The 14,452-nt window shown below is 42.0% G+C and overlaps 1 protein-coding gene across 4 annotated transcripts in view; it reads right to left on the reverse strand.

The window, feature by feature from the left end:
- Positions 1-13,459, reverse strand: part of LOC144260042 (stonustoxin subunit alpha-like) — a 50,690-nt gene extending 37,231 nt beyond the window's left edge. For all 4 annotated transcript variants that reach the window (XM_077808542.1, XM_077808541.1, XM_077808540.1 and 1 more), the window contains exons 1-2: positions 13,352-13,459; positions 11,122-11,246 (exon numbers count right to left, since the gene is read on the reverse strand). In XM_077808542.1, coding sequence (XP_077664668.1) covers positions 11,122-11,221 — 100 coding nt within the window. In that variant the 5' untranslated portion in view covers positions 11,222-11,246; positions 13,352-13,459. The remainder of the gene's footprint in view (positions 1-11,121; positions 11,247-13,351) is intronic.
- Positions 13,460-14,452: the final 993 nt, after the last annotated feature.

A 14,452-nucleotide genomic window follows, 5' to 3' on the forward strand; every position in this document is an offset into this window, starting at 1 on the left:
CACGGATTAATAAATAAATCACACCTGCCAGAAATGGACACGCATCCTTAATAAAGGTTACTCAATGGGTCTGGAATAGAAGTAGAGATAGGATCAGTTCTCACCAATGATACCCAATGCAAATAATCCCAATCTGAACCCAAATCAAGAACCAGAGGGCTTCAAAGTTTGGGAAAGCAATGGAATACACACAGTTGGCTGGTTATTCAATAAAGAAATGTTCTAATTTATTTAGAGATTAAAACTAACTTTAACTGGCCCACTGTCCCCTGGTAGCAGTACTTTCAAGTCAGGCATTAATGTTTCTCAACTTTCTAGAAAACCTGTCTGTTACAGAAAGCCAACTTTAATAGAAGCGATAGCATCTGGTCAGTTAAGAAACAAAAAAATAACTAATTTATCAATCTTTGCAGACAGCTTTCCTGACCCAAAAAAAAAGTGTCCCTACATGACACGCAGGGAAAAAAATGTGGATAGACAAATTATCCCAAAGGAATGGGATTTGATCTGGAAAAGAGGATGAGAAACCGCAGTCTGTAGCACAACAAAAGAGAAAAAAATAAGATACTGTTTCAATGGTACCTCACACCAGTCAGGTTAAAAAATATAGAGACACTAAATGGGGATAAATGTTGGAGAAATTGTGATGAAAGATTTTTATGCATGTATGGTGGATATGTCCAGTCATCAGAGTATTGGGATGTAATCAGTAACCAAATATCACAAATTGTTGGATATTTATTTACAAATGATCCTCTGGTAATCCTCTTGGGGCTTCCTAGTAGAAATGGTCATACAGAAGGAAACTAATAATATCTCATCTGCTAATAGCTGCTCAGTTATTGGTATCCTCTCATTGGAAAAAAAAATAACCCAACCATTGAGGAATGGTTCTAAAAATATGGGAGGTTGTGTTTATGGAAAAATTAACAGACCATGACGTAGCCAGCAAAGTAGACAGACGACAGGTAGATACTTAGATATTTGGTTACCTTTCATTCAGTACTCAGACAAAGTAAATTTACCTGCCCCCCTCCCCCCAATAAAAAGTACATATATCCATTTTTTTGGAATATTAACATTTCATAGATATGTCTGATCTGTCAAATGAGTATGTCATAAATATAAAGGGAAGGGTAACCACCTGTCTGTATACAGTGCTATAAAATCTCTCCTGTCCAGAGGCACAAAAACCTCTTACCTGTAAAGGGTTAAGAAGCTCAGATAACCTGGCTGGTACCTGACCAAAAGGACCAATAAGGGGACAAGATACTTTCAAATCTGGCCCGGGGTGGGGGGGAGGCTTTGTCTGTTCCTTGTGGCTTTTGCCGGAGACAGAACAAGAAAGCAAGCACTCCAACTACTTAGTAAGTATTTAGCAAGGAAATGCATTAGATTATCTTTTGTTTTGGCTTGTGATTTTCTCTGTGCTGAAAGGAAGGTGTATTCCTGGTTTTTCTTTTTGTAACTTTAAGGTTTTGCCTAGAGGGAAATTCTCTGTGTTTTGAATCTAATTGCCCTGTGGAATTATCTCCCATTCTAATTTCACGGAGGTGCTTCTTTTACCTTTTTTCTTTCTAATAAAGTTCTGATTTTTTTTAAGAATCTGATTGGTTTTTTTAGTATCCTAAAAAACCCAAGGTTGGTCTGTGCTCATCTTGTTTATTCTCAAGCCACCCCAGGAAAGAGGGGGTGTAGGGCTTGGGGGGATATTTTGGGGAATTAGGACTCCAAGTGGTCCTTTCCCTGATTCTTTATTAAATCACTTTGTGGTGGCAGCATTTACCTAATCCAAGGTACAAGGGAGAATTTGTGCCTTGGGGAAGTTTTAACCTAAGATGGTAGAAATAAACTTAGGGGGTCTTTCATGCGGGACCCCACATGTGTACCCTAAAGTTCAGAGTGGGGAGGGAACCCTGACAGAGTACCTAGAGATTTAACTCAATTTAATAAATCACTAGAAACAATGTACATTTTGTAATGATGCTCATTCTGTAATGTGGTAACACCGTGTTAAACAGAAAGATGTGATGACTATATTCCTGTATAATGTTTCTTTAAACAAAAGATAACTGTTGTAATGATTGTTTTGTTTTGTTTCTGATATTTACATGGCAAGGATTTCTAAACTTGTTAAAACTTCCTAAATAAACAGTGTAAAAAGTGAAATTTTAGCATACCAAAAGAAACAAAAGTAGACATCCCTCCCCACCCCAAATGAATTTTTACAAAAATGTAAAACTAAACCTTTTTTTTCCTCAAGTAGGGCTTGAAGTTCCTATTTAACAAGATAAAACAACTGAGGTGTCCACGCCAAGCTATTGCTGCTACTAAAGAGAAAGAACTGTACCAAGACACCTACACTGAATTTTAGCATTGCATTACTAGGATTATAGATCAATTGAAAAGTGAGCTATAGAAAATCACACTAATTCACCTGGTAAAATCCCAATATAGACTAATTTTATTCCATGCACAAAAACTATATTAAAATGAAAAAGTCACTAAAGCAGGGGTCTCAAACTTAAATCACCAGGAGGGCCACATGAGGACGAGTACATTGGCCTGAGGGCGGCATCACTAACACCCGCCCCCTGCAGCCCCCGGCCCTTCCCCCCACTCCACCCCTTCCATGAGGCCCCGCCCCTTCCCACCTCTTCCCACCCCTTCCCTGCCCCCATTCCAACCCCTTCCCCAAATCCCCGCCCCTGCCCCGCCTCTTCTCCACCTCCTGCCCTGAGTGCACGGCTCCCTTCTCCTCTCCCCTCCCTCCTGGAAAGTGCTAAGCGCCACCAAACTGTTTAGGGGTTTGGAACAGGTCCCATATGAGGAGAGATTAAAGAGGCTAGAATTTTTCAGCTTGGAAGAAAGGAGAATAATGGGGGATATGATAGAGGTCTATAAAATTATGAGTGGTGTGGAGAAAGTGAATAAGGAAAAGTTATTTACTTGTTCCCATAATATAAGAACTAGAGGCCACCAAATGAAATTAATGGGCAGCAGGTTTAAAACAAATAAAAGAAAGTTCTTCTTCATACAGTGCACAGTCAACCTGTGGAACTCCTTGCCTGAGGAGGTTTAAAAGAGAACTGGATACATTCATGGAGGTTAAGTCCATTAATGGCTATTAGCCAGGATGGATAAGGAATGGTGTCCCTAGCCTCTGTTTGTCAGAGGGTGTAGATGGATGGCAGGAGAGAGATCAGTTGATCATTACCTGGTAGGTTCACTCACTCCAGGGCACCTGGCATTGACCACTGTCGGTAGACATGATACTGGGTTGGATGGACCTTTGGTTTGACCCAGCTCGGCCATTCTTATGTTCTTATGTAACAGTGGTTTGTAACCTATCATTTAAATCAGATTCTGAACCAGATGACTGGAGGATAGGTAAAGTGATGCCAATTTTTAAAAAAGGCTCCAGTGGTGATCCCAGCAATTACAGGCCAGTAAGCCTAGTTTCAGTAATGGGCAAATTGTTTGAAACTATATTAAAAAACAGAATTATCAGACACATAGATTTGTTAGGGAAGAGTCAACATATTTTTTGTAAATGGAAATCATGCCTCATCAATCTACTAGAATTCTTTGAGGGGGTCAACAAGAATGTGGATAAGGGTGATCCACCTCGCCAAAGGCTCTAAAGCAAAGTAAGTTGTCATGGAATAAGAGAGAAGGACCTCACAAGGATCAGTAATTGGTTAAAAGATAGAAAACAAAAGTAAGGAATAAATGGTCAATTTTCAGAATGGGGAGAGGTAAATAGTGGTGTCCTCCACTGGTCTGTACTGCGACCAGTACTGTTCAACATATTCATAAACAATCTGGAAAATGGGTAAACAGTGAGGTGGCAAATTTTGCAGATGATAAAAAACTACTGAAGATAGCTAGTGAGCAGGACAGCAGGTATGGGCTCAGGGGCTAGTGTGATGATAGCAATGAGCCAGGGGCTTAATGGTGGGGGGGGGCTCCAGGGCCACATGGGGATGGGGGTAGGTGGTGCAGGGCCACAGGGGGTAGGGGGATGCTGGGTCACATGGGAATGGAGGAGGAGGGCTGCAGGGCCTCATGGGAATGGGCGTGCAGGGACACTCAGGAACAGAGGCAGAAAGATCTAACTGAATGTGAGACTCTCTGGGTCAGCAAGGGTCTGCATGGGGAAGGCTCCCCAACACTCTAACAATCACTCTTCCCCCAACCCCCTCCCCCCCGTTCCACACATCTTCCACCCACACCCAGCAATCCTCCGGGATCACTCCCATGCTCCTTCCCTCTCCCTCAGCACTTCCGTTAACCCTGACTCCCCTGAGCCTTTGCACTGCTTCTCAGGGGTGTGGGAAATACATGTCTGTATTGTATCTTAAATGAATTACTCAGTGTTCTGTAGCAATATGTCTAGTAAGGAATATATTTGTAAAATAAAAACAAAACAAAAAAAACCACCTGTTGCTGAATTTTTGTTTGTATTGTTACAGACATACTTGCCGATAAGTATTTTGAAATAAATTACCAAAGTAATTGAAACTGGCGTGGTTATATTGTGTTATTTTGACAAATAAAATATACCATATTTTAAAATATTGTGCGCAGAATTTAATGTTTTGGTACAGATGTCCTCCAGCATAATTTAATCATTTTCAGTACTACTTTAGCCAACATTTATATGAAAATTCATATTGATTAACCTCTTTTTGATTGCATTAAGAGAGCATTAGCTTACTAAGTTTAATGCTGGTTTCCTTTTTTGGAAAAACTTCTACTTTGGAGAGTACTCTCAAATCAGGACACTTTGATTTAAAAACTACCAAGTGTTTATTTTTATATATAATTGTAACTATATGATGAGATATATATCAATCAGTTGAAAAATGACTTATGAATCAAGTCTGGAGGCATGTGAAGTTTCATAGAATTTATGGCCATAAAGGGCAGTTAGATCATCCAGTCTGACCTCCTCCAACATAGTTCTAGGCATAATTTACAGAGTTTGTATTAAGGCTAAATATTTCTATAGAAATAACAGTTAATTTCCACATTTGTTTGTAACCTTCAGTTATTAAATATCTCTCGTAATTCTAATAGTCCAACCATGCAACACAGTAACTCTCAAAGGAAAATAGGTTACACTGTCTTAACGTGGCAAGAAATCATAATGTTTCCTTATGTTCTTAAACTGGACATTAAGAACATTAATTGACATGGAGGATGTGGCACTGGATGATCTAGTGTTAAGCTTCTTGCTTTATGCAGATGGCACTGTATAACTGACAGACACATTTGAAGTAATAATAATACTTTGGGACTAACAATAAATCCCAAGATAACAAAGTGGTTGCATCATGGAAAAGAGACAATAAAAATTTTGAAATCTAGCAGCGATGAATTTGTAGAATGAGCACATAAGTTTGGCCATACTGTATGGGGAGATGTCAGCAAACCAGTAAAGTGCCTAAAACCACTATGGCTTATTGCTAAAAGCAGCCAACTCAGCGGGCTGTAAATTGAGCATGCTGCAGCCTCACCTTGACCCAGGCAGGAGGGGAGAGGATTTTGGGTGCCACAGAAAGGGCAGCTTGACCCTGCGTCCTTCCTGATAAGAATTGTGTTAAAGTTGCTGATACATGGATTTTAGAAGAGCAGGATGTGCCCCCAGGATTGTCTATTAGGGTCTCAAGGCTGCAAACTCTGGAAAAACCCACACCTGGTTAATCAATGATCAGAAGAAAACCTCTTGCTGACCATTGAAACGGAATGCATCCAATGAAGTGAGCTGTAGCTCACGAAAGCTTATGCTCAAATAAATTTGTGAGTTTCTAAGGTGCCACAAGTACTCCTTTTCTCCTTGCTTAACAAGTTTTCTTTAAGGGACATGTCATTCTATTAATAATGTATAAATAAGGGGGGGAAATTTGAAGTAGTTGGACTCTTCTGGACTCTCCCTCTGGATACATCTTGCAGTCCCCACCAGCAGATTGAAGATTTGGCCACCGGAAGCCTGCTGCTGTGCCACTCAAGAGCCACACTCAGCTTTGGTAATTATCAAGGGTTGGGGGTATCTTACTAACCTGTTGCGGACGTGTGTATAAGTGCTTGAGACTAAGTAAAGTTTAGCTTTAAGTGAAAGCACTCTTGTGTTGTCCTGTTTGTGCCAGCCATCGATCGGTCGGACAGCCATGTCTCCCCTGATTTATTTCCTTACACTACCTCTCACAGAGTGAAAGTTACCAAGAGCTTTGGGTTCAAAGAAAACTGGGTAACAATACTGGGTCAGACCAAAGGTCCATCTAGCCCACTACCCTGTCTTCCAACAGTGGCCAATGCCAGGTGCCCCAGAGGGAATGAACAGAACAGGGAATCATCAAGTGATCCATCCCCTGTCACCCATTCCCAGCTTCTGGCAAACAGAGGCTAGGGACACCACCCCTGACCGTCCTGGCTAATAGCCATTGATGGACCTATCCTCCATCAATTTATCAGTTCTTTTTTGAAACTTGTGTGTCCTAGGAAGTTTGATCAGTGCTAATCGTTCCATCGAGGATGAGGTTAAAAAGAGATATGTTTTAGCTACAAGTGCTGCACAGAAATTGATGAAATTATGGACTGGTAAAAGTTATGTTTGCTACCAAAGGGAAAATTTATCAAACCAGTGTAGTAACAATATTACTCCATGGTCTAGAAGCTGCTGCATTAAATGAAAAAAATCAACAAAAGGCTGGAGGCAGTAGAGATGAGATGGTAGATAAAAAAGTGAAATGATTTTAAGAGAAATGAAGAAGTTAGAAGGAGAGAAGAGTGGGAAACCAAGGTGTGGGACTGGCTAAAATCAAAATGATTATGGTGGTGGAGATTTTCTGCTCCACTAACAGAGGATAGGATGCCAGAGAAGTAATGCAATCATGATTAACATCAGTCTGACCTAGAGGCTGATCACTGACTAAATTGTAGAACATATTATTTAGTGATGTAACAATTCTGGACTTAATGGAGGAACAAGCCAAGGACAGGAAGGGATGGTGATGCTGTATAGCTCCCTATGTCTGCAAAGATGCTTGGGAATGAAAAGAAAGAAGGGGAGGAGGTTCCTAGTCCTTTTGGCTGTGATCATAACATGGAAAACATGAACCAAAAAATCAGCCAGTGCCTGGATGCCTGCCCAAGTCTCCAGAGAGCCTGAAACAACAGCTCGAAGAGGTGTGAACTGCTCCATTCATCTCTATCATTCCGTGTCTACAGAATCTGGCATTTTTATATCAAATTAGATAGACAGATAGATAGATAGATTAGATTAGATAGAAGGGTGTATGGGGATAGACAGATAGGAGGGGTGTATGGGAATAGATGGATAGAGAGGGTATATAGTGATAGATGGATAGATTCATGGGGGGGATAGGTAGATATTGGGGGTGTATGGGGATAGATGGAAAGAGATAGAAGGAGTGTATGGGGGTAGATAGATAGATAGGTAGATTAGATAGATAGATGAGTGGTGTATGGGACTAGATGGATAGATGTGGTGCATGAGGATAAATAGATAGATGGGGTTTATGGAAATAGATAGATAGATCGATCTTGTGTACGGGAATAGATGGACGGATAGATAGATAGATTAGATGAGGTGAATCAGAATAGATGGATAGATCGATCTTGTGTACGAGGATAGATAGATAGAGGAGGTGAATGGGGATAGATAGATACATACATACACGGGCTGTATAGGGATAGATGGATAGATGGGGGGTATGGGGATAGATGGATAGACAGACAGATTGATAGAGGGGGTGTATAGCGATAGATGAATAGACTGATAGTGGGGTTGTATGGGGATAGATCGATAGACAGATAGAGGGGGTGTATGGGAATAGATAGATAGACAGATTAGATGAGGTACATCGGAATAGATGGATAGATCGATCTTGTGTATGGGGATAGATAGATAGATGGGGTTTATGGTAATAGATGGATAGATAGATAGATAGATTAGATAGAGGAGGTGTATGGGGATAGATAGATAGATTAGATAGATGGGGCGCATGGGAAAAGATAAATAGATTTGTGTATGGGGATAGATAGAAGAGGGGGTACATGCGGATAGATGGGGTGTATTGGGATAGATGGGGTGTACGGGTATAGATAGAGGGGGTGTGTTGGGAGAGATGGAAAGCTAGATAGAGGGAGTGTATGGAGGTAGATAGATAGATAAGATTAGATATAGAGAGAGTATATGGGGATAGATAGATAGATGGTTTGAGGATAGATGGGGTGTATGGGGATAGATAGATAGATGGGGTGTATGGGGATAGATGGATAGATGGGGTGTATGGGGATAGATAGATAGAGGGGGTGTATGGGGATAGATAGATAGATGGTTTGAGGATAGATGGGGTGTATGGGGATAGATAGATAGATAGATAGATAGATAGATTAGATAGATGGGGTGTATGGGGATAGATGGATAGATGGATTGATGGGGTGTATGGGATAGATGAAAAGATTTGGTGTATTGGGATAGATGGGGTGTATGGGGATAAATAGATAGAGGAGGTGAATTGGGATAAATAGATAGATGGATAGAGGGGGTGTATGAGGATATGTGGGAAGATAGATAGATGTGGTTTATGGGGACCGATAGATAGATGGGGTGTATGGGGACCAATAGATAGATAGATAGAGTTTATGGGGATAAATGGAAAGATAGATAGAGGGGGTGTATTGGCATTGATGGATACATAGATAGATGGGGTGTATGGGGATAGGGTCAGATAGATAGACGGGATTGTGAGGCAAGAGATAAAATTTTGGGTGATCCATCCATCCCCTGTCACTCATTCTCAATTTCTGGCAAACAGGGGCTTGGGACACCATTCCTGCCCATGCTGGGTAGTAGCCATTGATGGACCTATCCTCCATGAATTTATCTAGTTCTTTATTGAACCCTGTTATGGTCTTGGCCTTCACAACATCCTCTGGCAAGGAGTTCTACAGGGTTGACTGTGCATTGTGTGAATCCATGAGAGTATCTTCCCTCTTGTCCTGTGTCAGCTTACTTTGCATAAGAGCCTTTAGTGAGGAACCTTGTCAAAAGCTTTCTGAAAATCTAAGTACACTATATTCCCTGGATCCCCTTTGTTCACATGCTTGTTGACCCCCCTCAAAGAATTCTAGTAGATTGGTGAGGCATGATTTCCCTTTACAAAAGCATGTTGACTCTTCCTCAACAAATTATTTTCATCTATATGTCTGACAATATTATTCTTTATTATAGTTTCAAATTGTTTGCCTGGTACTGAAGTCAGTCTTACTGGCCTGTAATTGTTGGGATCACCTCTGGAGCCCTTTTTAAAAAATGGCGTCACATTAGCTATCCTCCAGTCATCTGGTACAGAAGCTGATTTAAATGATAGATTACAGACTACAGTTACCAGTTCCGCAATTTCACATTTGAGTTCCTTCAGAACTCTTGGGTGAATATCATCTGATCCTGGTGACTTATTACTGTTTAATTTATCAATTTGTTCCAAAACATCGTCTAATGATACCTCAATTTGGGACAGTTCCTCAGATCTATCACCTAAAAAGAATGGCTCAGGTTTTGGAATCTCCCTCACAGCCTCAGTCATGAAGACCAATGAAAATAATTCATCCTTTTTTTAAAATAACCAGTGATGGAGAACACAGCATTACCCTTGGTAAACTCTTTCAATAGTTAATCACTCTCATTGTTAAAAAGGTATACCTTATGTCAAGGTTCCTTCCCCACTCTGAACTCTAGGGTACAGATGTGGGGACCTGCATGAAAACCTCCTAAGCTTACTTTTACCAGCTTAGGTTAAAACTTCCCCAAGGTACAAACTATTTTACCCTTTGCTCTTCGACTTCCACTGCCACCACCAAATGTCTAACCGGTATTATTATTAGGAAAGCGTCCGTTTGGAAACGTCTTTCCCCCCAAAATCCTCCCAAACCTTACACCCCTCTTCATGGGGAAGGCTTGATAAAAATCCTCACCAATTTGCAGAGGTGAACACAGACCCAAACCCTTGGATCTTAAGAACAATGAAAAAGCATTCAGTTTCTTAAAAGAAAAACTTTAATAGAAGAAAAAAAGTAAAAAAGAATCACCCCTGTAAAATCAGGATGGTAAATACCTTACAGGGTAATTAGATTCAAAACATAGAGAACCCCTCTAGGCAAAACCTTAAGTTACAAAAAGACACAAAGACAGGAATACACATTCCCTCCAGCACAGCTTATTTTTCTCAGCCATTTAAAGAAATCAGAATCTAATGCATCTCTAGCTAGATTACTTACTAAGTTCTAAGACTCCATTCCTGTTCTGTCCCCGGCAAAAGCATCACACAGACAGAGAGAGAGAGGCTTTGTTTCTCCCTCCCCCCAGCTTTTGAAAGTATCTTGTCTCCTCATTGGTCATTTTGGTCAGGTGCCAGAGAGGTTATCCTAGCTTCTTAACCTTTTACAGCTGAAAGGGCTTTTCCTCTGGCCAGGAGGGATTTTAAAGGTGTTTACCCTTCCCTTTATATTTATGACACTTTAATATAAACTAATTAATAATAAATAATAATAATAATAATCTGGACAAAACAGAGAGAAGGAGATCAAAGTAATAATATAAGCATGTATTAATAACATGAAGCGATTGCTGGGTGGGTCAGAGCTGGTCCATGGGACAGTGATGAAGCTGGTTCAGGATGGACGCCTGAGGTGAGCTGGTCGGGACCCGGAAGGACCAGAGCTGAAGGTGGGGGAGATCAGAGTTGGACCAGGCCAGAGATCGGTATAAGAACTGGGATTGGGGGATCTGAGCTGGGTGGGGATGCACAGAGGAAAGTGGGTTTGCACAGGGGCCGTTAAGGATGAAAATAGGGCTGTGCGGGGGAGGAAGCAGAGAGCCATGTACCTCAGCCTGTACTGTCCTGCCTCCTTGCTTCCTTCTCTTCTAACACAAGAGGCTGATGTTAATGGGAACACATTAGGATTTACTTTGAGTGCACTAACAAGTGACCTGGGATCTGCTGTTATAAAGATCCTGCAGTGTGGGTAAGTTGGCAAGATGGATGGATGGGAGCTACCATAAAGAGGTGTTTGGTGCAGCTCTAACCGTACCTGGTATGAGACTGTCGCTGCGGCAGTCGTACAGCATCCCCAGACGGAGAGGGCGGCCCAGGGCTGGCATCTCAATTGCTGCAGTTTCAGAACAAGCCATGGTGGCAACAGAAGTTCAGGCAACCCTAAAACACAACAGTAACACTATTATACTGAGGATGTGATCTGCTCTTATTCCTGCTCTCCCTGTTTGATTTTTATCCCCTATTCATTTTCTACTTGCTACACATTAATAACAGAAACACTAAAAGTTCTGTTCTCTAATCAGCAAACAATTGTACTGAAACTGAGGCAGCTACACAATATACTGCTTGTGGCAATGGGATTTATCTATTTTTAAGCGTATTTTAAAAATGCTCTTTTTAAACAAATCACAGAACAAACATACTGCACAAAATCTAACTGAGTAGGGCTGGCCAGAAAACAACAACTGTGTTTTGTGAAAAATGTTGAGGGTTTGAAAGTAAGCTGGAGCTACAGTTGTTGCAGAGCAGTGCTTTGTGCTCCTCTTGCCCTTCCTCAACGAAGGGAGGAAGCAGAGCTGGGGAACTGTAATGAGAGCACTCCACTGGTCAGTGCTTCTCCCTGGGCAAGTGACTTCAAGTTTGCCCCACAGACTCTGCTGGGCCCAGAACTGGCACAGCAGTTTTTCAAACCTATGTCTGTTGACCGAAGGGAGGAGTGACAATTCGGATTTCAACAGTAACCATGTTATAACCTTAAATATGGTATGAATAGTCACCACCCCATAAAAATGTATGATTGGTCTGTAATGGCCTAGGTGATCTACAGCTGACTCTATGCAGACCCCTTCTATACTGTACACAACTGAAAATAATTTAATTTATCTGGTACCAGGGGATGGTGCAATAAAATCCTGCTAAGATACAGAAGTGGGGGTAGAGTAAAATTGCTGACAACACTGCATTAAATAACCCCATACGAACTATCAACCATTTCCTAAAGCTGTATCTAGAGGGCAAGTTACTTTAATAGCTGCACAAAGGGATTTCTGACCAAAAACACAGCAGAGACAGAGGACTCGTCACGTACAAAGAGAAACCAACCAGGGAAAAACTAAACAAACTAAACACTTAACTGAAGACATATCAAAGCAAATGAGCTGGAGTAAACCATATTCTTATGGCAGAGGAGCAGACGCAGACATATGACTTGCTTTATTGAATCTGGAGACAGTCAAAGTAATACAATGGGCTTGGGAGGGTGCTGGTCTCTTGAGAGTGCCCCTTGGTGTGTTGATGGGGTTGTAAACCCATTCTGGAACTGGCCTCTCTAGTGGGGAAAAACTGTAGCACTGCAAAGGGGACAGAGTCTCAGCCCTCCCGCCCTCTGGGTGCTCACCCTGTGCAGGTTCCCAGGATACAGACAAGTTAGCAGCAGGAAAACGAACAAAAGAAAAGGTAATATCCAAACACTCCCAGCTGGACCACTGGCCTCTTTTCCAGAAGGGCCTTGGATGGGCTGCAGTCCAGCTCAGTGTCTGCTGTTTCACCAGCAGAGGAATATGGTACAATCCCCTTCACATCAGGAGACTTAGCCCTACTTTCAGGCCCGGGCATAGGCTCTGCTCTCCACCAGGTCTCTTGCTTAGAGCTCAGCACCCAGCTCTCCTCCTAGAACTGCTCACCGCTGAGCTTGGCTACCCCCATCTTGAACTCCCACTCCGCTCTTGACATGGCTCGTGGGTGCGCTGGGGGTGGGTTTGCTCCATCCCAGAGCAGCTCATTGACCACTTCTTCCCTGGTGCAAGGATTAAACACCCCCTCACAGAGCTCAGCCTAACACACAAAGGGCATCAGGATGATCAACACACACACAATAAACGGGATTTTAATGGGCTATATAAATAATACTGCTCCCGTAGGAATCCCGACCCTCCCCACACAGAGAAGCTTCCAGAATGTATCCCATCCAGCACTCAATACACGCCCTCCGGCTCAGTTAAATAATATCATTTTTACAACTGAGAAAAAAAGCACTTTGGCAGCACCTGACACTTACCCTGTAGATTTCTATTCAAAATTCAAACCCCAGTTGCTTGCCCTCTAGCCCTTGAGACTACATTTAACAGCTCATCTCCAAGGCTGACAGGCTGAGACACAGCCCTGGAGACAAAAGTGTCACCAGAAAAAGAACAAATAAAGAATTCTGAAGTTTGTACAGGCCAATATCGTTCCATTCTGACAAAGAGATTTGCTTAAATCCTTACCTGGAGGATGGATTCCCGGGCTCTAATAACATAAATTAAACAGGAGAGTTCACAAAATGTCACCACTTTATCCAACAGCTTCACACAGAATCTCCTCGGAGAATGAGGTGAAACCTGAAAGTGAAATCAGCTCTGATTGCTGCATTTCTTAAATGCAGTCAGCAATAGACCACTCCCATCCCAGAGACCAGAGGCTCATCTACAGTAAACCAGGCACTTTTGCAGAGACAGACTCTAGTGAGATAAAAGCAAATCTAGAGACAAAAATCCTGTTTGAAGAGGGCCACACTGTAGAATGTGTCTAGGTACAAACCCCAAATCACCATCTTACACATAAACTAGTAGGGTTACACATCCAGCTTCCCAGCAGAAAGCGGAGATTCACTGAACAATGTTGGCAGAGATCGAAAAGACAATCTTCTAATTGAACACTGACTGACACTGGAGTGTGGGAAGAGCTTCAGCACAAAGGTGTGTCCGCTGTCAAGAGGCAGAGAGAGAAGAAATTATTTAACTGCCTGTATAGCACAGATATGAGCCTGGGTAGTAAACGAGGCTTTGTGAAGGTATAAGGGTCAGCCACAGCTAGCTGGCTGACTGATTAGCCCTGTCCACTGCACCTGAGAAAGAGCTGGACTTTAATTAGCTCACTTTTATAAAAGAGGGTAGCTGGACATGGAGGGGGTGGGGGTGGACCATTCCCCAGAAAATGGATGCACGAGGAGTTATTGCTCTCAATGGACTACCACTGGAGTCACCTCACATCGGAATGGCTCCAGAAACCAAGTGATCATAAGGTGTGTGTGTAAGGTCCTTTACGGCTAAGACTCTGCGATAAAAGCCAGGGAACTTTGGTTTCTGTAGTTACTGGTGTGAGGGAAAGACTTGGGAAAGGGACTGCTGGGCTTGCACAGACCGGGAGGACAGAGTCTGCAAGGTTTTTGATTTGTTTGCCTTAAAATAAAATGTAATGTTGATGTAGATATGTCACTCAGAGGTGTAGGTTTTTTTACACCTCTGACCAACATAGCTATGCCAATATAACTTTCAAGGTTAACAAACGTATTCACAGAATCATAGAATATCAGGGTTGGAAGGGAC

Source organism: Eretmochelys imbricata, chromosome 2 (genome assembly GCF_965152235.1).
Source record: "Eretmochelys imbricata isolate rEreImb1 chromosome 2, rEreImb1.hap1, whole genome shotgun sequence".
NCBI lineage: Eukaryota > Metazoa > Chordata > Testudines > Cheloniidae > Eretmochelys > Eretmochelys imbricata.